The sequence below is a fragment of the Cyrtonyx montezumae genome, unplaced genomic scaffold, assembly GCF_038088225.1.
Source record: "Cyrtonyx montezumae isolate F1298 unplaced genomic scaffold, pur_monq_1.0 scaffold_2, whole genome shotgun sequence".
Taxonomy (NCBI): Eukaryota; Metazoa; Chordata; class Aves; order Galliformes; family Odontophoridae; genus Cyrtonyx; species Cyrtonyx montezumae.
Window position 1 is genome coordinate 35,684,644 of NW_027071936.1, and position 24,310 is coordinate 35,708,953.

The 24,310-nt window shown below is 36.8% G+C and overlaps 1 protein-coding gene across 1 annotated transcript; it reads left to right on the forward strand.

Annotated features, from left to right (window-relative positions):
• The first annotated feature begins 564 nt into the window (after positions 1-564).
• Positions 565-23,109, forward strand: ZGRF1 (zinc finger GRF-type containing 1). The gene is made up of 28 exons (XM_065736855.1): positions 565-661; positions 775-855; positions 970-1,026; positions 1,461-1,646; positions 2,381-4,538; positions 4,861-4,943; positions 5,655-5,726; positions 6,152-6,325; positions 6,897-6,999; positions 7,080-7,186; positions 7,424-7,556; positions 8,513-9,165; positions 10,099-10,237; positions 10,805-10,989; positions 11,431-11,621; positions 12,279-12,418; positions 13,166-13,312; positions 14,721-14,835; positions 15,446-15,705; positions 16,801-16,960; positions 17,610-17,687; positions 18,513-18,660; positions 19,648-19,775; positions 20,110-20,233; positions 20,654-20,830; positions 20,972-21,106; positions 21,726-21,987; positions 22,913-23,109. Exons 1-28 carry the CDS (start codon positions 641-643, stop codon positions 23,026-23,028), a joined length of 6,333 nt encoding a protein of 2,110 aa, XP_065592927.1. The 5' UTR covers positions 565-640; the 3' UTR covers positions 23,029-23,109.
• The last annotated feature ends 1,201 nt before the right edge of the window (positions 23,110-24,310 follow it).

The window sequence follows — 24,310 nt, forward strand, 5'->3', positions numbered from 1 at the left end:
ATGGCGGGGAGGCCCCGGCGGGGGGTACGTAACGTGCTGGGTCACCGCTGGGCTGCTCGTTTATGTGCGCCTCTCCCGCGGCTAGTAGGCTTGAGGGAGCGCACCTGAGCTCCTCAGGGTGGCTGTTGCTGAGCTGTCACTGTCAGCACGTAGGGGGTGCGGCTGCACGGCCAGTTCACGCACTGGAGACGGGATTCTTCTGTTGGAGATTGCTTTTCTTTCTTGCTTGTTTGCTTGTTTGTTTGGTATGAACATGTAGATAAATAAGTTGGCTTTGAATTGCAGTATGTTCAATGGAGTTGTCAGTGTTGTCCACCATTCATGAAAAAGGAGTGAGTTCCTCAGAAACTTCAATATTATTTGTCATTTATTAAAACGTCACTTTATTTTATGTTGCCCTTCATCTTAGTGTTAGATGATTACCGAATTACGTATTTAAAACGCCTGCGTCAACTCTGTTCTGCTGTTACTTCCTTGCCTTGTAGTTAGCCTTCAATGGAAGACTAAAAATGAACGGATGTCAGTTTTTCTGCCTGTACATTTCCTTCACAACAGAGTTTCATTCTGCACCTTTCCCTGTCCCGCAGGATGCATGAAGCATTTGTGAAATAAGCCACTGAAGGACCCTTCTGACAAAGCAATGGCTTCTCAAGAATTTACTGTAAGTCTTTAAACAGTGTGCCACCAAGTAAAAATCAACTAAATGACACTGCTGCGTTATTTAAGCTTTTTTTTCATTGATGATTCTTTCAACATTTCACCCTTTCAAATTAGGTGTTATACACTCACCAAAAAATGAAAAAATCGAAAACATGGCAGGATGGAATTCTGAGGATTAGACCTGGAGAAAATAAGGTGAGCACCTTTAGATTTAATGTCATCTGCTGGGCAGTCAGTGGCCAGTTAGCTGATCTGTGAAGTAGAATTGTTTGTCTTGTTGTTTTTTTAATTCCTTTTTCTTCCTTGCAGGCAATCTTGCTTGATGATAAAGGACAATATTTGGAGAGTATGTTTGTAAAATCCCAGGTATATTTTATTTGGCGCTTGATTTTTATGCTTATTATCGTGGTTTGTGTTTCAGGAGGCTCCTGTTCATTTTGTGGTTAAGGCAGTGCTTTTTTCCCAGCATGATGACAGTTGTAATGCAAATAATGGAAAACTAAAAATGCTTCCAATTGCTGATAAAACTTACTATTGCTTTTCCAGAGACAATGTAGAGGGTTCATGGAATTACATTTGCTGGGTAAAAGCAGTGTATCATAGTAATGTATTCAATGAGCATAAATAGGTGCTAATGTTTTCCATTATTAATCTGACTACTTATATAATGGTTGTGATGTGCTGGGTATAAAATGTTACATTTCTAAAAATTTTTCATTTGAGTGTATACAACACTTAGAAGATCTGCAGTTTCTTAAGTAGCACAATTATGTACGCACTGCTGCTTTCTCTTTTCCTAGGTGAATTCTGGAGATAATTTAGAAAGTGAACGATATCTGATTACTGTTGAAGAAGCAAAAATGAATGAAAAATCTTGTGAAGATCAACCAAGGAAAGCTGAAATAGTAGAAGTGAATAGATGTGGTGTAAAGCCTGGAGTTCTACATTCAAGGCATCTGTCTGTTGGCTTAAAGAGGAAGTTTACAGTATGTCTCTTTCAAAAATTGTTTGACGTTAACGTACATTTTAAAACATGAAGAGTGCTTTTAAATGGAATAGTGAATTTATAGATAATGTCTTCCTACCTTTTTTTGGAAATGTAAGTCAAATCATGTTACTAGTAGCTATTTTTTTCCAAAGTTGTTTAGTTTATTAGGATTATTATTGTTAACGCTGCTGTGAAAATTGCAAGGATTGTGATTATTTTTATATAATTGTGGAATTGTTATACATGTGCTATTTTATCGGAATCAACCAAGAAAGTTTATAGTTGGAGAAGAGTGAGAGGGAGATCTTAACACTGGTTATAAATTTCTAGATGCATGAGTCAGGTGGATGGGGCCAGGCTCTTCATGGTGGTGCTCAGAGACAGAACAAGGGGTAATGGGTGCAAACTGCAAAACAGAAAGTTCCCTCTGAACCTGAGGAAAATCTTTATTGTGAGGGTGATAGAGCACGGCAGCAGGCTGCCTGGAGGGGGGTATGGAGTCTTCTTCTCTGGAGCTGTTCAATTCAAGACTTACCTGGATGCTTTCCTATGCAACTTCCTGTAGGGAACCTGCTTTAGAGTGGGATTGGATTTGATGATCTCCAGAGGACTCTTCCAACCCTTTTGATTCTATGAATATATTTTATGGATTGAACTCAATTTTCATCTTTTGGTTATGAAATATGAAGTTGATTTCTGAGTAGAATTAACTTTAAATTCTTCTTCTTGTAGGGTTTCCAAGGGCCACGTCAGGTTGAAAAGAAAGTACCAGCAGCAGACGGTGAAGAAAGAATGGCAATATTGCCTATATCTGAGCGGAGTCAGGATACTTTTCCATCCAAGTTTTATATTACCTCTCCCTTATTTTCTACTGTTTACAAGAAGAATTCAGAAATAAATCTATCTACAGACTTGCATGAAGATGGAGGTATAAATAGTAGAGATCATGCGACACCCTCCTCAGTGGTTTCACTTCCATTTCTTCATACGTGTAATGAAACAGAGAAGAAAAATTCTGATCAGTCCACCGTTAAGCCAGAATCTCCTCTAATTACTGGGCACATCAAATCTAGTAGTTGGTCAGCTGGTCATGGGGCAGTGTCACAGAATATCAGAAGCACAGCACAGATCATAGCTCTTTTGAAGTCTAAAACAACACAAATCTGCAGAGAGCAAGCAACATCTGAAGTCACAGAATGTCCTAAATTTCAAGCACTGGAAAATGTAAGTAGTTTGTATAACCTAAAAAGCACAACCTTTTCTGTTGACTCTGACAAAAGACTTGCTCAAAATATTCAGCACTTGCCTTTTACAAAGGAAATAATATATGATAAAAAGGAACAGAATGTTGAAATGATTCTAAGTTCATCTGAACCATGTGATAAAGAAATCACAGGACAAAGACATGACAAAAAGGCTAATAGTTTAAGCCAAGATTTACAAGATCCCTGCAAGACAAATAGTTCTTTACTATCTGAATCAACCATAAGCAGAATGAGTGACAACCAGTTTGTCTCTTCTTGCTCAGCAAGTCCAGTCACCTTTGAAACACATATGTCCAGATGCAGAGAGCATTTGGCAATTAATGGTCTTCAGGGTAATTCATTGATCAAGTCGCAAAGTGACCTTCAGTTGAGACAAAGCTCAGAAAGAGTGTCTAGCAGCTTAGAGCTCTCTGAGGATGTAACATTGACTGAAAATGGAATTGTGAAGGAGGGGTTAAGTACACGTAGCAGAGAACGTAGTCCAGATGAACAGGTGATGGAGGTTAACTTTGACCTGTTGGGAGCTTTTGATTTTTGTGATATGGACAACGGAGACCACTGTGAAAGAGATACGAAAGAGCTCACCGAAGAAGACATGCTTTCAAGAAGTGCAGGTTGCTTAGAGGGAGAAGATGTAGCACAAGGCACTGCATTGAGACTTAATTCTTGCTCCAAAGTGATGACACACTGTAAAAAGCATTCAGCATTTGATGTAGAAACCGATGGCAATCACTGTACTGTGAAAATGCCTTCACACTTCTGTGACAAAGTTGCAGATGCAGAGAGAACTGTGGAAAACTCTTCAAACTGTACCAAAATTGAGGTGAAGCTTTTGGATGGTAGAAACAACATAAAAGAGATAAATGAAAGTCTAATAAGTATTGAAGCCATGAACAATAAGAGGGATCTTGGTGGTTGTGCAGCACGTAGCATTAATGGCATATCAGGAACAAAAAGCAAGCACTTTGATCTTTTTCCTGGGGGCATAAATGTTAAATGTCACCCTAAGACTGGAATGTGTGATGAAACTGAAAATATTTCACGTATTGCTTCCTGTAGTATAATTGCTACAACAGAGAGACAGACTGAAGAAGACGTTATGCAGCTTGGATGCACAAAATCCCCAGATACTGATTTAGATAATTTCTGGGGAACTGAAAGTGATTGTATCAAACCGAGTAGTCCTGTGCTGACATTGTCACAAAACTCTGAATCTTGCTGTGGCTCATTCCAATGCGTTACAGAAGATCATCAAAATGTATGTGGTGTTTTAAGTAAGGAAAATACTTTTATTTCCCAAAGTGCTATGTGTTCTTTAGGGAAAGGCCATTCAGCTTCAGAGGAAGCAGAAATGGATGAAACAGAACTTGAAAATCTAGAGAGCACAAATGCCTCTTATGAAGTTGGCAAAGGTGAAAGAATAGAAATGGATTGCCTGAAGTCCATGGCAATGGCTGAAAAATCATTGCATCTTCCCGATTTGGTAAACAGTATCACTCTTCTGAGAACTTTGTCTCAATGTAGCACAGCACTAGACAGCTTACAAATGATGAAGGAAAATAATAGCGTGTTACATGAAGAAGAGGCTTCTAAAGAGACATTTGAACCATTTATCAAAGATGAAGGTTAGATCAGTTTCTGTTTCATGTCTGATTCTACCTGATTGACTTCTGCACTCCCATGTCTCCTGCTGAACAATTAATATTCAGAAGTTGTACTTTATAGCAATATGTTATGAAGGCTACATCCCACATATGAAGGCTACATCCCACAACGTTTAGCCTTTAAAGCACAAATGTGGCCTCCAAATCCACTTCCCTGTTTTATTTAATTCAGTTAACTGTACAGTTATTTACATGGGTAAGGAGTGCAAGATCATTAATTATTCAGGTTTTGTTTTATGTAAAGTGACTGCTGTATCTTATTATGCTTTTCCATGTCTTGTAGCTATAAAAGGGTGTACAGAAATGCCTTACTCAGAAAGTATACAGGCATCTTCATGTTCATGCGTTGATTCTTCTGGCAATTTGGTAACCAGTTTTTGATTACATATGTCTGTTGCTACAAAATAAACTTTTTATTTTTTATTTCTTACCAAACTTCTTGAATACAGTTCCTGGTTTGTGAAGCCATAGAGATTGAAGTGGAAATTGCTTTGTAGTATCAGCTAAGAAGCTGATAGTAAACAAAACATGTCATCTTGCGGACCTTATTTCTAATAAATGTTCTGGAGGCTAAAAGTGTACTTAGTACAACTTGTCTTGTTATATTTTACATCAAGTAATTATTTACTTTAGCACTTTGCCACTGTATTTTACCATCTTTTTTTTTTTTATTTCCTTTCATCATTTTTTGGAATGTGTGGGCTTCCTAGGAGTTTTAGCATTGAAATGCACTATCAGTCTGTTTATGCTTGATGATGCACACTAGTTTCTGTGAAATACTATTCATAGTCTTTTTCCTTCCATCCCTTCTAAAGAGGAAAAAAAGAATAGGTAAAATTTTCTACTTCTCCCTTTGCATTTGAGAAGCAAACATAGTTTTTAATGCTACCGTGGGTTGTTCCAGGCTTCAAGTAAAAAGGCTTTAATTTGAAATACCTTCTCTTTTATAAATATGTGAGGCCTTTGGAAAAATCTTCAGATGTATTAACTTTTTACCCTAAAAGGTTATTAAACTGTTAAACTAATTAGCTTTTAATGCTTTTATAGCAGCCTAACTGTACGGTTGATTTATTACAGAAAACTGAGCTGTGTATTCCACTGAAAGCACTGGGCCAAAGAGACCCTAGGACATCTGACTGCCAGTCAAAGGTACAATTTCTCTTTCAAACTGAAGTGTGATGAACAGTGTTAATGTTCAAGCCAAAAGTTTAGTATTTTCAACACATTACAGTAAATTCTAATAAATATTTACCCAGCTTCTCAGACCACATTTTAGTACTTTTTTTTTTCTGTGCAAAATTTCCTGCTGACAGTTTTGAACTTATCTTTTGCAATATGAAAATAAGACTGAACACACTATATCAGAATGTCACAACTGTGTTGGCACAGATTTGTGCAAAAACTTCGTTGCAGATCAGCAAGATACAGATACCTTCAAAAGCACAGTCTGTTGTTTCCCTCCCTCCCCAACAGTTTTGAAGAGATTATTTTTGTCATGAAAAGTGCTTTGTTGGCTGTACATAGTTCCTGAACAGTACTCATTTACAGTTAATAATTCCAGTTCTATTCTATAGCCTGTTGAGTTTAAAGGGCACCAAATAAAGGGATCAGCATCTAGTGAGGTAATGTTGAGAGCTCCCTGCTCGCAGCTAGGATGGCAGCAGTACCCAGACAGTATGGAGTTTGTAGCTGAGACATTTTTGTCACCTCCGTTTCCAAGCAGTTATATTTTTTCTGGCTTCAGACAGGTAAAACATTTTTTTTTTCAGAGTTATTCTTACTAACCTTAGTGCAAGAACCAAATGTAATATTTTGTGGTTAAAACTTTGTGATTAAGTGTAATTAATTTTACTCGTTGCAGAATTATGTATTTGGAACACAAAACTTAGGTTTTCTTGACACTCTGATCAGTTTCATTTAAAAACGTGTTAATGTGTGTGATACTAGAGATTCCTTGAAAGAGAAGTGACAAGGAGGTTTTATAGAAATTGTTTCTTGGTGCATTTGAAAGTTTGTCTATAGCTGCTGGAGAGTTTCAAAACATGAATTAAAACTTTCTTGGATTATGAGAGTTTATTATTACTCCTCATGGATGCAAAGAAACATGAGGTGCAGTGTTTAAATAAAACATTTTCCTAATGTGCTTATGTATTTCAGTATTGAAAATAATGGAAGAAAATTGATACTTTTTTTTTCAATTCCAGAATAGGTTACTTACTATTTTATAATTAGAAATTAAATCTTTGCACAAATATGTTATTTATAAGGAGGATAAAAACTACTTTCTAACAAGATTTTACTGATTCTTTTTTGATGCAGTCCCCAGATTCAGGAAGTCCTCATGAGGACAATATGGATTTTATCAGAGAGGAGAATTTTCAAAAGAAGTTTAACATCAAGGACTCAGTAATAAATCACTCTTGTAAGTAACAGTAGAATGGCAGTCATTGGCATCTGAGTAATTATTGTGCTTCACTTCTATCCTTTGCATTATTTCCCTAGCATTGGCATTGAATGCATGCTCTGACGTTGCACCGTGGATAGTGTCAAGCTCACCATCACATTCTGATTTGGGAGAAACATGGTGTACTTCATGGGAACCTGACAAGGTGTGACTTGGCTGTCTGTTGTAGAGCTTTTTGGTTTTACTTCCTGTGTGTTCATGATAGCTACTTCGTGTCTATTTTGTTATTTTTTCATCTTGACTCTGAGACTTTTCAATTGCACAGAACGGTAAGAGGGAGAATAGTGATAAAAGAGTTATAATTGAGGGTAGGCTTTTTTCTTTTTTTTTCCACTTTTTTTTTCTAGTCATTCACTTGAAATGTTAATTCTTCATTCTGTAGATGATTTCATCAGTGCAATTGAATTCCTCAGTTTGTCCAGCTTCAGGAAGAAAGGAAGGTGTTCAAGACATTCAGGAAACGCTGATTCACGGGAACCTACCAAGTGGTTCAGAACTTTCAGAAAACATTTTCAGTAAGTAATTATAGCTTATAACTGCAGTTTATAATGTTTTTGCTACAAAGTCTATGATGATTTTTGAAGCATTGTGAATTGCACTATAAAAACTAAATCTGAGCCCTGAAATATACTGATATGTCTGTATAACTACAGGGTTTGTTTTATACACTTCATTTGTGCGTGTTTCAGATTTCTAAGCACAATTTTCCATTCTCATTTTTTCCAAACTACCTCAAATAGCCTCATTTTCCATTCTTCCCACCCCACTCTTCCCCTTTTATTCTCGTGGAAGAAACTTAAGTATACTGATCCAATTGTATAAAGAAAAATTACCTTCCTGTTTGGAGAGGGGAAAAAAGGCTGTAAGCTTCTAATTCATGTTTACTTGTGTTTTCACTTAATTGCATGCTTTAGTTTGAGTCCATGTCTAGCTGCCTCCTAACCCACTTTCACTGATTACATTGACACCTATAATTGACTGTCACTTCTTACTGTGTATTTAGCCACAGTGATGATTTCAGTACTAGCAATCTTTTTATCCACAATGATTAATATTAATTAATATTAATTTTGTGGGTGATTTTCCTTTGGAAAAAGGAAGAGATTTTAAACATTTAGCTACTGTCACTGTCCTACCAAGAGTATCAGACATATAACTTCCATAGCAGTTATTCCATTTGAATAATTCCTACCTTACTTTTACTTATAGAGAAATAAAGTGCTTATAGAAATGTGTTCAGAATATATGAATTTAAACATTAAAAAAATCACATTTGAAATCTCTCATTTTATGTGGAAATGTAGGATGGATGGCAATGTACAGGTGCAATAGAAAGAATTTGTCAGTTACAAGATAGGTTGTAAAAGGAAGTACTTGGAATTATTTCTTTATCTTAGTTCTTTGTGCATTTAAAGTTAATGTGCCATCTGGAAGTACTGAAAGTTGTTTATAAGATGTATTTGCTCTACAGCATGGGAGAAACAGAGCTGTCCAGAGGAATGCAACTCCACAATTAAAATGCAAACTCCACTTGTTACTATTGCTGCTGCTGAGAAGATTCCCAGCACAGACTTTTTCCTAACTGACAGTGAGGAGGTCCAGCAATCCAGTGGCTTTTCAATAGTCAGTTTAAGCAGCAAGCCAGCAGTGTTTCCTATGAGTGCTTCTGACCCTGAGGACAGGAATTATGAAACCTCTGTGTTTGGGGAGTGTATGGAAGACAGACAAAGGGTATCTCTACACCCAGTGTTCTCAAATGTGACTTCACAACATAGACAAAGCAAGTGGCTAAAATACCTAAACAGTGCTCATTGTGACTTGATAACTCAAAACAGCAATGATGTGGAAGTGACTGATGACACCTATGCTGAGAACGTCCTTGGAATGCTGATGGGTGACACAGGAGAGAGCCAGAGCAGCACTGTGAATAACAATGCTCCTGGCTCTGTACCTCTCCTGACAGCAAAGAGCATGCTTGGTGAATGCTGTGCAGATAGCAGCAATGAAGATTTGATTTCAAAGAGGAAGTTACTTTCTCTTCTCTTAAATCAGACCCCTCTAACTGAACCAGCACAAAAGGTGTTGAGTCACCTGACCTGCCGCACTGTAACAGGAGATGTCCAGGTGTGTAACTACTCAAGCAGATACAGTTTAACTTACAGAAACACTTTTTTTTCTGGACAAAGCATCTTCATTTATCTGATTTCCTGCAAGGTATTATCAGTATGATAGGATGAAATGTTTCTGTGTATGTAGTAACACAAAAGAGGTGCCCTGCTACATAACAGCAGCTGCTAATGGAATTTTTAAGTGGTGTGACTAAACCTTTATAAAGGTAATTCCCTGGTTCACGTGGTGCCAGATTTAGATGTTTTTTTTAGTCTGAATGTTGATGGTGAGGAGATGATAAATCAGTAACAATGGATTTTTGCATTGCTTATTGCTAAGATCATGCTTTCAATGTTTATTTTTCTTAATTGTAAAGTCAGCATCATTTTTATGAACATTCATATTGTATAAATTTTAATAATGGAAAAGCAAGTTATAACATTGTGTGAGGGCCTACAGAGTTAGCAGTTAGCACAGCTGCTTGTGATTGATAGATTATCTTTAAAAGAAAAAAAAATGCTAGAGAAAATAGAAAACAAAACAAAACAAAAAAACAAACAAAGCAAACCTGTGTTCTTAAGAATGCAAGCTGTTTTTCCAGGAACAAATTTTAACTTCAGCGTGCATCTGAACTCACTATGCTGCAGTTTCAACTGTATTTAATTTATTCCTCCTGAATACATGTTCCTGTACTTCCAGCTAACAAGTAAACATTTGCCCTAAAGTAGGTTTGTATTGTGCTTTTGAAAAACTTCATCTTGAAACTTCTGTTTGCAAAACAATGCCCTGAAAAATCTGACTGTTTTTGACAGATGCGTAGAGTAGCAATTTGTGAAAACTTGTTTCACACAGGGTTTTGTAAGCTTTTAACAGTCTGTCTATTTATTTACTTACATATTTATCTATTTATTTATCTATTTATTTATTTATCTATTTATTTATTTACAGGACATAACAGTTTCTGAGTTGTCTTTTCCTAATGCAGATAAAGTAAAACATGCTATTCTTCCTAAAAGAAAGATTGCCATACCAACTGAGTTTCAGTCTCATGTTCACTACAAACAGGTTTTTAAAGCTGCTTTGACAGGTATCTCTTAACACCACGCTGTGTAAATTGCTGTCATTTTTTACATCATGTATTTCTGCAGCTTCACAGAAGCATGTTGAGAAGGAAAGATGTAATCAGCATTATCTGTTGGAATAACCGTATTAGAATTTGGATGCATACACATCTGTTTATGTGCATATACATACACACATATATCCTCAAATATATTCAGTCTGTACTCAAAACTGTAAAGGCAAACTGAAAGGCTACTACAGTTCTTTGCAACTATATAACCCTGTGCCTGTTTACCAGTCTATAGTCCTATCTAACCTTCTTCTGAGCTACAGTTATACAGTGTTTGCATCATTTGGAGATAGAAAATTAAACTTGAATTATACACCAGTAAGGCAGTTAGAGCTAGTTTATTTTGTGTGCAATATGTAAACTGTGCAGGCAGTGTGTTTTCTTTTACAACTCAGATTAATTATTTTGATTGAAATACGGAACTGAAAATTTCAAATGAAAATGCATTTATCTGAATGCTGTGTACATGTAAACATTTTAAAGCTATATTAATTGCTCTTTTATTCTCCTTTCTGTGTCAAGAACATTTAAACATAATGCTTTTTGAGTTGTCGCAAAGATTACACAACGCTCTTTCAAAAGTGGATATATCATTTTACACCTCATTGAAAGATGAGCAAAGAGAGAGCACAGAAAGCTGCGTTCCACACTGTGATCACGCGCGTCCTGCTAAGCTTCTTGTGGTTAAAAAAGAAGGTCAAAACAAGGTGCTGTTTATTCCTTGTCTGTTTGCAATTTGGCATGTTTGTCATATAGACTGTGTTGTGTGAGCAATTCCAGCACAATTTTCTAGGAATTATAATTACAAGTTAAAGTGATGTGTTACAGAGATCGCTTTTAAGATCATTAGTTGTAATTGTTCTTGTCCAGAACTGCTGATGTAATAATAAAAAGCTTTATGTATGCGAGAAAAAGCCGTGATTTTATAATTTTTAGGTTATATTGGATTTCTGTAAGCTGTGATTATACAAGATGGATTGAGAAACTGAGAGGTGTTAGGAACACATTCATTTTTTTACAGCTAAATAAGCTGAAAACAGATGTTTATCTGATTATTTATATAGCATCTAGTACTGGTCAAATGGTCTTTTTTCTTTTTTAATTTGTTCATTAGAAGTGCTGATGATCTCCCTCTCCTGCCTTCCTAGGGCCGTGCATTCTATGCCTGTGATGCCCCAAGAGCTGAGCGGTGTTCATTTTTCAAGTGGATAGAAGAAGTGAATCCTGCACAAATAAAAACATTCAGACCGAGCGTAGTGCTTCATGATGTAAAAAGTATTGGGACATACCTCCAAAGTCAAAAGATTTTTGTTTTTGATGGATGCCAGCTTTTGGTGAGGTATTCTGAAGTAGCATACATCTTTCATGGGTGCTATGTGAATTGCAGGGTCTATGAAAATGCTGTTAACTTGGTATTATAGTAACGTTTAGCAGACACGTTCACTGTGTTTAAAGAGGTTGCAGTTCTGTGTAGAAGCCAAATAAGTGAAGGATTATTACTCACAGCAGTGGCATTTCAGGTCAGTACTCCTTTCATTTAGAATCAAAACTGCTTACCAGCAGTTTTATCAATTGCTTAACAAAAATACTTATGATGGTTGCAACTGAATTTCTCTGTTAATTTTTCTTAAGGGAATTTGGGACAGACTTTGTCTTATTTTTCCTAGTGATGCTTTTTAAAATAGACATATATTCAGGATATTAGGTTGTTAATTTTTAAAAGGGGGGAAAAAACACCTGTTTGGATATAACATACATGTTCTAAATGTAATGTTAGAGGCTATATTTAAGGCTCTTCTATGCTGTTAAATTGCAGGGGAAACAATTTTAGCTGAATATCAGAAGTCTATATACATATTTAAGCCTTACTAAGATGAACAGCCAAAATCTGTGCTGTATAGTTTGGTCCTATCTGTGGAATCTTCTTATATTTTGGCTATGAACCTGTAATGTACCAAGTGATTAAACATCTTTTCTGGCAATCACAATTTAACAGGAAAGGCTATGAAATTCGAACACGATGGTGTGGTAAGCTTGAGAAATTTATGAATGTGCATGCCGAATCCAGTGGTGACTCCAAAAATAAACTGTACCTCAAGTTAAACAGAAAGGAGCATTATTCTCTCTATAGCAAAGGTAAGGAAAATTTAAGCATCAGGATAATAGTCAGTGTTCAGGTTTGTGTTGTATCTTTTTGAACTTCTTTTTAGATTGAAATTTGAAAATGTATCTCCTTGTAGAATGCCTGATATCTCCCTAGTTTGTTAACTTTGCTATAGAATGTTTCATAAAGAAGTTAAGCAGAAACTAACATGTTTGTGAATGCTTTATCACAGACTCCAAAATATTCAAACAGATCAGGTTTTTGCTATTTTAAATTCTGATACTCTGTGAAAGCAAAACTTGTGAATAGAAAATTTGCAAGCCATTTTTGTTACAGGTAAATCTGTATGGCCTAGCCTCAGCAGGTATGCCTAGGAAAGCCAGACATTTGTGGGTTACAATATGGGCCCCTTTTGAAAGGGGAGAAAACCAAGTAGTTAACTAGATCTTCAGTATAATGAAGTGATTTGCTCTGAATACTGTCAAAATTGATAATGCTTAGGATTTGTCAGAAGTTACATGACATTAAGTGCATTAAGGAGAGAACTATACCACTACGATGAATTTTATACAGGGAGGACTTGACAAAGTGATAATTTAAGTTATGTTAGTTCCGTTCCCAAATAAAAAGTGTTTAGGACATTCTAATACCCCTCACTTTCATGTTAGCACTCATTTAATTTACAACCTAGTAGATGTTTTGCTTTTTTATCTGACTTCATTTTGTTTTAAAATATTAGATATTTAGAAGTTTATGAGATCTCTGTATTGTTTTCACAGATGATATCTGGGTTGTTTCGAAGACTTTGAATTTTGATTCCCTTGATACTTTCATTGCAAGTAGTGCTTTCTTTGGACCAACCCATAATAACGAAGTAGAATTATTACCACTGACAGGCTATTACCCCTCAAACTGGCACTCACATAGTAAGTTTTATTCTAAAAAAAGTAAGAAATATGGAATATAACTGTTGTTTTCAACTACTGTATTGAGAAACTCAAATTTAGTGTATGACTTTATTCACAGTAATTTTTTTTTAATCTGTAATTTGAATACCATACGTAATGCATTGAAAGCTGCAAAGTAACTGGTAAACTCTGAGTGGATGATGGAAATGAGGATAATACAGAGAGTGCATGTTGGCTGTGAGAGTGGAGGTAACAGGTAGGTATGTGTTGTTACTGTCCTTATGCAAAAAGCTCAAGCAATTCACTACATAAAATCTGTACTTACATAAAAAGAGTATTAAGTCTGTGATTTGGCCATCCCAGTGTTCTTCCTGGAGCATTTGTTGCTGCAGTCTGGAATAACTGAAAAAAAATAATGATTAAAAAATCAGAAAAAAACCCCAAACTACTCTCTAATTCATGTTACTATCATCATATTTCAAACAAAATTATAGTATTGGTGTAGTTTTTAATTTTAAACCACTACTATATTTTTTTAGCAAGATATTCTCAAGTAAATTGCTACTATCCTGTATTTCGGTTTTAACATTTTTGTTTGGGGTATTTCTTTCATATTTTGTCACCAGCATTTTGTAATATAAGCATTTTATAATTCTCTCAATATTCTCTCGAAATTCTCTCAATAAAGCATTTTGTAAGGTTAGTGAGCATGGGCTTTAAGTACAGAGAAACAGTGTGTGTCTTGCCACAGATCTCACAGAGGAGCAACAAATTTGCTGCCAAAGGCGATGCAAAACGTTTATTTTTTCTATTGAATGAAACTAATTAAAAATAAAGAGATAAATGCATTATATAATAATGCACAGCCATTCTAGAGCTAGAATACAGTGTGAAAATCGTGTGCTTGATCACAAAGAGATGTTTTTATTCATACTACTCAATCAGGTTAATTGAGTGTTTTAAGTCAACAAATTAATCCTGTTTAGGTTTTCTATGTAATTGTTATAGAGTTCCTGTAAAGCACATTTCTGTGAGCCTATGTTAAGATTAAACTTATTCTGAATTACACTCATAAAAATAAGTAGGATGGCACACATGTTTTTGTGGCATACTTGCTATCAAAATCATGGACTTCAAATGTAATTGGAGGCTTGGTTTTGTTTGTTCCCTGCATGTGAATTGCAGGACTGAATCTCACAAGCTTCACAGTGTCTGGGAAATGTAATACATAACTTTATTATCTCAGTGTTATTAAATCATAGTTTCATATATTTTTTCCTTAGCAAGTTTTTCATCCTGACTTAATTTGTGATCATAAATAATACAGCAGGACTAATTTACTGTTTTCTAATTAATTTCTCTACCTGATTTGAAAGTTTGGCTTATTTCATTTTTTCTTAATTTTATTTTTCTGTGGCCTTTTCAGCATCAGTTCATGCTTTGCTCGCTTGTAATGCCAGTGGTGAGCTTATATCATTAAGAAATATGGAGGAATACTTCAGCCCATCTACTTTACCACTAATGCCATATCTATTAAAAATGTAAGTAACTGTTTCAGTGTTAATGTAATGTATTTACGTATGTAAATAGGTACGGGGTGGGGGGATGATGACACTGAGTTTACTCCATTAAAAAGTGGACTCCCAGAGTAGTGGTGGAGTTCCCATCCCTGGAGGTGTTTGAGAAACACATTGATGTAGTACTGAGGGACATGGTTTAGTGGGCGATACTGGTGGTACATAGACAGTTGGACAAGATGATCCTTGAGGTCTTTTCCAACCTTTATATGATTCTGTGATTCACAGTATAAAGCAAGTACTTACGTGAACCCCTGCTACCTCTGACTGCATGGTTCTACCACTCTTAATTCTGTCAGCCTTGAGTAAGTCAGAGGAAAGTATAATCTTCCACTAAGTAGGATAAAAGCCAAAAGCCTACATTGTATGATACAGGCTTCCCTTAAGAAGTAATAAGAGGCGGTAATACAGGAATATACAGTCCAGGGTGAAGAGGGCAGCAACTTCTATTTATGTCTACAGTTATAAAGCATCAGCATTTTGACATCAGGCGAGAGAATGTCATAACAGTGAGATGCAATTGATAACGTATGCAGTGTTACAGCACATCTTTTGTCTGTTGTATTTTTCTCAGGAATCCTGATTCTGAAAAACCTACTAGGAGAATCAACAAAAGAAAATTTATTCCACCTGACATGAGGCTGGTACACAAAAAGATGTATGGATCTGTCAGTGCTGAAGTAGCAATGGAACTAGCTGAAAAGATGATCCTGACGTTCTCATTGAATCCAGATCAAGCTACCTCTCTGATTCACATAGCTCAGATGATGACCTCACATGAAAATATGAAAGCTGTGGAAGAACGTCAGATTTTTCCTATCACAATCATACATGGTATATAGCAAATAACTGCAAAAATTGCTATTTTGCTTTATTCTTTGCAAAAATGCTCGTTGATATGCAACACCAGCATTGATGAAACATCCCTAAATTCTCTCAGTGATGAAACAGTAGTCTTGCTGCCTTTCTATTAATCATTTATTTACAGTCCTACACAGACTTAAAAAGAGATCCTTAAGTCTGGGTAAACATTGACTTATCTTTAAAAAAGAGGTGTTGAATCAACTGCCTCTGCGTATGGAATATCATTTTCAACACTTCTTTAACCACTGTACTCTCCTTGCTCATGCATTTCCTTAAAATCATTCCTTGCAAGAGGCCATTCTGATAGGGACCTTGACTTAGAACTGTAACCTATTCTGTCCACATAGAGCTTCTGATCCTTGAATTTGCATCCTGCCTTTTTGCAGTATTTTACACTATGTATAGATATCTTTCCTAGCAAAATCTCTATTAACTTAGAATTGTCTTCTGCTTCTTTTTTCATATTAAAATACTTGTTGTCATGTATAAGCTTTGCTAAATTATTATATACAATTGTTCTTACTATTTTTTCCTTGTTCTGCATTTCCTTATATCCTTGTTTTATCTCTTTTTGTTATGCATGCCTGCATGAGTAACATCTTAATTAAAACTTTTATTTTAATGTTTTTTTCAAATTGGTATTGAGAAGGAGTTACCGTAAGTTTTTGGATCCTGGCAAAATAAATGCATGAGCAATAGTAATAGTTTTCATATGGATTACCTTTATACTGCCTGAAATTTAGTTAAGCTATTAGTGCGTTAATCTAATGAGAATGTGATTTGAGATTATGATGATTTTTTTCTAATTTTTGATTGTGTATGAGGGATGTGTACAAATAAGAAGCAACAACAAAACAACACATGCAGTAAAGTGTAAGCCAGCTGGTTACCCCTGGATACTTTCAGCTACTGAAGCAAGTGCAAGCAATGTTTTTATGGGAATTATAGCACAATGTTTTCACAAGATAAAATTATTAGAATAGCTGATTTCTAGTATTTCTATACCTATAGTATTTGTAGAAAGTCTTCATGTTTAACTTCTGGCTTTTTCTTCTAACGTACCAGGTGTTTTTGGAGCTGGAAAGAGCTATTTGCTGTCTGTTGTGATCTTGTTCCTGGTTCAGCTCTTCGAAAGGAGTGAAGCTAAGGAGGATCCAGAGCTAGCTCCATGGAAACTTCTGATTGCTTCTTCCACTAATGTTGCTGTTGACAGGATATTGCTGTGGTAGGTTACCCTGAACTTCTTATTCACAACTTCATTTCTTTCACAAATGGTTGTTCAAAAGACAACAAAGCATTTAAATGTTACTGATAATTATGTTGGCATTTCCAGTATAATACCTCAGAAAGATTGCATGCTTTCCCTGTAAATGTTGCAATTAGAGCTTTAACTTTACTCCTGCTCCTTTGCACAGTCTGCCTATTCTAGGAGACCATGTAAGACTAGCTGTACTATTTTATATGAGACTAATCTCACACAGTCTTCCCGTTTACTGTTAGAATCCACCAATGACTGAAATTAGGAATGCTCAGGAAGCTTAAGGAAATAACAGTGGCAGGGGGAAGATCAGACCTGGGAAGCTTCACCAAATACCAAGGAAAGAAAAAATGTTAAGAGATTAAGACAGATAAAGGGAGAAAGTCTGAATACAAATCGAGAACCATAAAAGAATTGAGCATTTTTTGAGACAAATCACAATGAGGTGTGATTTGTTCTGATTTCGATTTATTTGATTTGTGGTTCATGTTACTTTATTTGGTAAGTTGCTTAAGTTTATATTCTTCAGTGTTCTGATGTCTTTTCAAGCAAAAAAAATCGTCTCAGAATTAATGTCTACCTTTTCCTAATGCGTATAATCTCTTTTTCTTTGAAGTCTACTTGATCTTGGGTTTGAGGATTTTATCAGAGTGGGAAGTATTAGGAAAATCGCCAAAGCAATTCTTCCCTATAGGTAAGAATCCTTGTGGGATCTGACCAGTTATATGGTTCTGGGCAGCACACGTGCTATGAAATAACTATCCTGAAGTCATTCAAAATGAGATTGTAATATGACTATCTTATTCTTTCCACCTACCCCCACACAGCAGATAAATTTTATCTTGATTTAGGCACATGACTTGTTGCTGAATGGGGGTAATGCTTTTAAATGGAAATCAATCTACAACAAATTAACGACAGAGATTTGGCAGTTTACACAAGAGGAAAGCAAAAAAGACAGACTTGGGATATATATGTATTGTTGTAGTGATAAGAACTAGGAGGAAGTACTACATTTAATGCTCTGAGAATTAATAGTAACAGCTTGTGAATACTGTACTTCTTACCCGAGTTCTCTCTGCTGCATGCAGTCTTCTGACTATTTAAAACTAAGCTATTTACATAGTGCTTTCAAAACAGTGGAGGGAATTAAGTGCAGTTCAAGGTGAACAAAGATAAAATTTCCATCCCTTGGTGTATACAGAATACCAAGGGTACAAAAAAAAAGCATAGAAAGAAAATTTTCTCCACCCTTCTACTCCATGCTGATATCAACTGTAAGAGCTTGGGGGAGTCACTTACTGCACATACATCTTTGGTTTGAGCAGTGGGTCTGAGCTGGTAGGATGAAGGTCTGTTATAAAACAAGTATTTTATTAGTTTATCTCAGCTGGTATAGGTTAATAAATTGTTGTAAAACACTTGTGTTGCACAATTATTTTTGTATATTGCGTGTTGACTAAACACTGAAAACAATGTTATTTTTAGTCATTTTAATGCATGTTATGAAATCTTAAAGTTTGCATGCTGGCTCAGGAAATGAAAATGAACAGTTAAAAGAACTTCTTGCTCTCATGAAAGAAAATTTAGCTCCAGCTGAAAGAATATATGTACGGAAGAGCATTGAGCGACATAAACTGGGGACCAATAAAACTGCATTGCAACAGGTACAGTCCAACTGGGTGGGATGGAAAAGCAATCTTTTGGTATGCCTTAACTGAAAGGGCCAGCAAATGGGAACTGGAAATCCTCTCTCATGCTGAGAGATTGCCAAGCATCTCAATTTTGAAATGAATGTTCAGAGTAGGACAGCTCTGATTCTACAAGTATAGCCTAGTGACTTACATGCTTGTGACTTGAGTTTTACTTTCAGCTCCTATTCAATGATAAATTATGAGATAGAAATCTATTTTGAATTTAATGCAGTCTCTTTTAATATTACCACTACAGTCTACAAAGAGGCAGAGAAAAAATACTGAATGTTGCTTGTCTGCAATGTCACTTCAAGAGTAAAATTTATATAGTCTTAAAGGTGAAAGGTAAGGAATTAACTACATCTAGTTAACCTAGAACTGAGAATCAGCTGCCATGAAGTCCGAACATTTCAAATATATTTTGAAGTGACTTTTCAACAAAGCTTTACATTTTAAAAGTACCGCTTCCTGTAGGAAAACCTTCTGATCTCCAGTTATTTGCTTTTTTTCCTCATTTCCAGACTCAGATGATTTGAGCTTCTTGTAGAGCAATCGTAACAAAGCTGATCTGAGCGTTGTGGTTTTTTTGTGCTTGTTCCCAGTGATTCATTGCTGCCATTTTTGCTACTGGGGCTAAAAGGGTTTTGAAGGTAATTTGAACTCTTTCTGTGCCAGACCTGCTCTGGACTTTAAAATCCACGAATCTATGAGTGGCTCTAACATAGAAACACACCAAGCATGAGAACTGTTAACCTTGGATCCACCTCTGTGTGTACATGGTGTATTTTACCTGGAGTTGGAGTTTAATTTTTTGAGACTGAGTATGACATAGCATGTAGTAGAACAGCTGAAAGTTCATTGAAGTGTATTCCATTGCCAGAGTTATAGTTATATACTGCAAAGAGACTGCTGAATGACCATAATGTTTCTCTATCACTTTTTCCTTTACTAACAACAAAGGTAAAAGTGGTTGGAGTGACCTGCGCTGCCTGCCCATTCCCTTGCTTGAATACTCTTAAGTTTCCTGTAGTAGTGCTGGATGAGTGCAGTCAGATGACCGAACCTGCTTCTCTCCTTCCTATTGCAAGGTACCATCAGCCTTCTGTGTTTCAGCTGAGAAGTAACTTTTAGTTAGCAAACCAAACTTTATTTTTAAATTACCAAACTTGGATGTCTTTTTAAGAACACAGACTCTAAGGCCTCGCCTTACAAGTAAAATACAATTACAAATTGAGGCCTACTGTTAGAAACTTTTGAGTTACCGTGTTATTTTAACTTTGGGGGGAAGAGTGATGGAGAAGGGAGCCTGATAGAAAGCAACCCGCACCATAAAAAGAGATTGCAGTTTCATTACAAATAGTTTAACTTCCTTTTTTAGAACCTTTATTAAAAGCTTTTATTTTTTATAACATTCTTATTTAGGTTTCAGTGTGAAAAGCTAGTCCTTGTTGGAGATCCTAAACAATTACCACCAACTATTCAAGGGTCTGAGAGTGTTCACGAAAAAGGACTGGAGCAGACTCTCTTTGATCGGCTTTGCTTAATGGTATGTACTGCTAACCACATCTTTTCTAAAGATGGAAGATAAAATTCTAAGTCCACTGTGAGACTTCTGATTTAGATGTCAGAGAATCAGTGTTTCAGCCTGCTTTTCAATCAAGCAGATTCCACTTTGTTGCATGTTTCTGTAAATATGATTTGCACAATGCACAGACATTACATAACAAATGTAAAACAAAAGTGAGAAACAATGACAGACTATTTCTTCTGATTTCTTTGTGAAGGTTTCAATCCATGTGAACAAGTAGAGGCTACTGTATTTGTTCTAACTTTTGTTCAAGTGTGAAGGTTTAGTCAGCTTCTACAGGAATTGTTCCTATTAATTTCTTGTTTGACCTAGTACTGAGGTATGTAAGGTAGGTAGTAATTCTTCTCCCTGTTCATGTTCTACATCATAATCCTTTAGGGACATAAAACAGTACTGCTGCGGACACAGTACCGATGCCACCCTGCTATCAGTGCCATAGCCAATGAGCTGTTCTATGAAGGAAACCTGATAGATGGTGTTTCCGAGAAGGAAAGAAGTCCTTTACTGGATTGGCTTCCAACACTATGTTTTTATAGTGTTAATGGGCTGGAGCAAGTAAGTTTTCTCAAAATTTCTTACTTAAAAAGGCAATATTGTGTAGGATTTCCTCCATTCTTCTTGCATTCTTACTGTGCAGTAAAGTGGATTTTAACTGCTATTAATAAGAGCTAAATTAGAAATCTTCCCTATTTCCAGATTGAAAGAGACAACAGCTTTTATAACATGGCGGAAGTTCATTTTACAGTCAAGCTTATCCAGTCTCTGATTGCAAGTGGAATAGATGGATCTGCAGTTGGTGTGATTACTTTTTATAAATCACAGATGTGCAAGGTTTGTACAATGTACCATCAGTAGAACAGTTTTAAATGTATGCATTTATTCTAACATAGGCTCAATTTTAACCAGGAATAGTGAACTAGAAGTGAGAAACAAGTGATGAAAGGTAAACCAGAGTTTAATCTATCTTTCTTGTTTAAAAACGAAAAAATTAAAAACATCTGTTTTATTCCTCTGGTCCAAATCTTTACTTTTTTTTTTTTTTAATTAAAAACAAACAAACAAAAACCATTCACTTTCTCCTGCATGCTTAGAAAATTTGGAAAATTAAACAATAGATAATTTTAATATATGATTTGGGTGCTGTTACAGATTGATATGCATGACAAGGACAGATAATGGGGAGGTCTGCATAGCAAGGCTGGAGTTGTATCCCACTCAGTCATTCAAGGCATGACATGGGCTGCTGTGACTACTAAGTGCAAGCACAGTTTGCCACACTGAGTACACTGCTGTTTTACCAAATGCAGGCTCATTCCATAATATTTTACTGTAGCTAGCAGTTCCTTAGTTTGCATCTTGTGTAGACTCAGACTTGTTCAAAGCTTTTGCTCAAGACAAAAAATTGACAGAGCAGCATAACTCATCAACATCCACATTCATTTGTCTACAGATACAGAACTTGCTTAGGAGTGTACACTCTGAGGCTTTTCCAATGAAGGCTGTCCAGGTGTCCACTGTGGATGCATTCCAAGGAGCTGAGAAGGAAATCATTGTTCTGTCATGTGTAAGAACAAAACAAACTGGATTCACGGACTCAGAAAAGAGAATGAATGTTGCACTAACAAGGGCAAAGAGGCATTTGCTGATTGTTGGAAATCTAGCCTGCTTAAGTAAGAACAGACTCTACGAAAGAGTAATTAATCACTGCAAAGGTATTACATCCTTTTCCTTTATTTTCAAAAACACGTAGCTCCTATTTTAAAATAATACAGTGTGATGTATATAGCAGTATATATACTATGCAGTCAGTATACACTCTACATAATGTGTAGTATGCATACCATACAAAATACAGTATATTTCCTACATATATTGCATATTGCAAGTAGATTGCCAGCAAAAAAAAGTCACTTGTTTTATCTGCAAACTGCTTTTATATGTTAAGTATCTTTGTTATCCAGTAATGGGACTAAGTATTTACACACTCCAAGGCTAATCCTGCTGAAAAACAACCAAACCAAAAAAACTTTATGGTGCCTCTCTCACCTCCTCGCACCTTTGCCAGAAGGTGTTTAAAATGCCTGAACAGCCCCTTAGTTCTCTGTATCTTTCACTTCCCTGTGCTACGCATACTTTGGAAAAACAGTTCATAGTTTCTCACTTAATTTGAAACGGGACAGTTCGTACCTCACAGCATTGAGTACGTTTCATCTTAACTTTAGCCTTAGCAATTCTCATTGAATTTGAGGAGGGAGAAGGAGAATAGGTCCCAATTTCTAAAATATCTTCAGTAAACTGTTTAAATCTAACTCCCCAGCACCTGCTGTGCTGTCTTTGTAGATATGTCTGCCCTTTGCATGGAAAGGGCCTCGCTTTAGCAGATACTACAGAATTTTTTAGTCTTCAGAAGAACAGGTAAAGGATTCACGACAAGAAGTAGTGCCAAAATACTAATTTTATTCTATCTGCTTGGTTGGCATCAAAGGAAGCTGGCTGCACTCTGAAGAACAACAGTGTTCCAAGTAGAAGCATAGTAGCCATTCAATATGTTTTGGGAAATAAATGTTCTCTCTGCCACAGACTAATGATGGATGCTGTGAAGTGAGATGTAATTATCCTATTGAATGTTGCTTTCAGGATGGGAAAACGGATTGCAACACATGAGCCAGTGTGAGCAGCAGCTAAACAACATTCTTAACAATTACTTGGAGGAAAAGAAGGAAGAGGAAAAGAGTAAGAAAAAGGAAAAATAAAATGTGCACGTTTTATTTTTGGCATTACATGGTGTGCCTATGAAAAATGAACCAGCACTGCTGTAAATTAATGTGGGGAAATCTTATTCGTATCCGTGCTGATTCTTCTGTTTTGGCAGCCCCTTGTTTAATGACTAAAACTAAGGAATACAGCATCTGCAAGGTATCTGAAATCCCTTCAATTATATTAGTATTAATTATCAGTCACTAAGCTTATGAAGTACCTGATTGCATTTCTAGTGTTTTGTTATATCTGCATCAAGCCTGAAGAACAGCAGCCTATTGTTAAGAACAAGTGTCGCCTTGCGTATTTACACATCAGTCAAAGCCGAGAGCACGGCAGAGACAGAAGGACCTAACGCAGGTCGTGTTTTCAGAGAAAATGGCACGCCCTTGCTCTATGAAATCCTTGCCGGCAGCAGCCGCGCCCGGCGCGTCCCAGCCCCGCCGTGCCGCCAGGGGGCGCCGCCCGCCGCTGGGAGCGGCTCACACCGCGCCGTGCAGGGATGCTGACACCTCGGCTCCCGCTCCCTAAAATCTCAATCAACAATCCATTAGGACGCAACGGGAGTAAAACTAAATCCTCGTTTAAGTGTATTTATCCGATCTCTTTTCTCTCTTTCAAATGCTAAATCCATTTCAGCATATGCCCCCTCTTTCTCTCGCCTTTCTCTAAAGCCCTGCAGCCCACACTGCTCTTGTAAATATGAAAGATGCTAATCATATGACATATCACGTCTCAGTCGGGGCCTGGAATAAAGCCTTGAGATTTGGGATCATTGCCTCCAGACAACAGCTTCATCAGCCGGAAAGTTGGTTTTTTTCTCCTTTCCTTCAACTCTCAATCCCTTCTTTGTCTGGGGGAAAATGCAGCCAACTCGAGCCACCCCGGCCATATGGTTCACTCTGTGTTTTCTTAGTGAATTCTGAATTGTTTGTGACTTGCGGAGGGGTTTTTTCGGGAGCATGTATAAAGACATAGAAGGGGCTGCCCGCGCTGGGCAGGGCAGGGCCGTGTCCTTCACGTGCCCGTTTTGCACACTCCTGTGGCCGCCCCACGGCCACGCGCTGCCAGGCCACGAGGCCCTGGGCTCGGCAGCAACACGTTGCCTTCTGGGGCACTCAAACGTTTTTTCCCTTTGGGGGACCAAAGTGTCTTCCTGAAGGTGAGGTGTTTTTGGGGCCGAGGGTGCACGCTACGTGCTCATGGCAAACGTGCATGCATGCCAGGGCTGAGAGGTACGGCAGTGCCCTGTGTAAGGAAGCATGGCTCCTCTGCCCC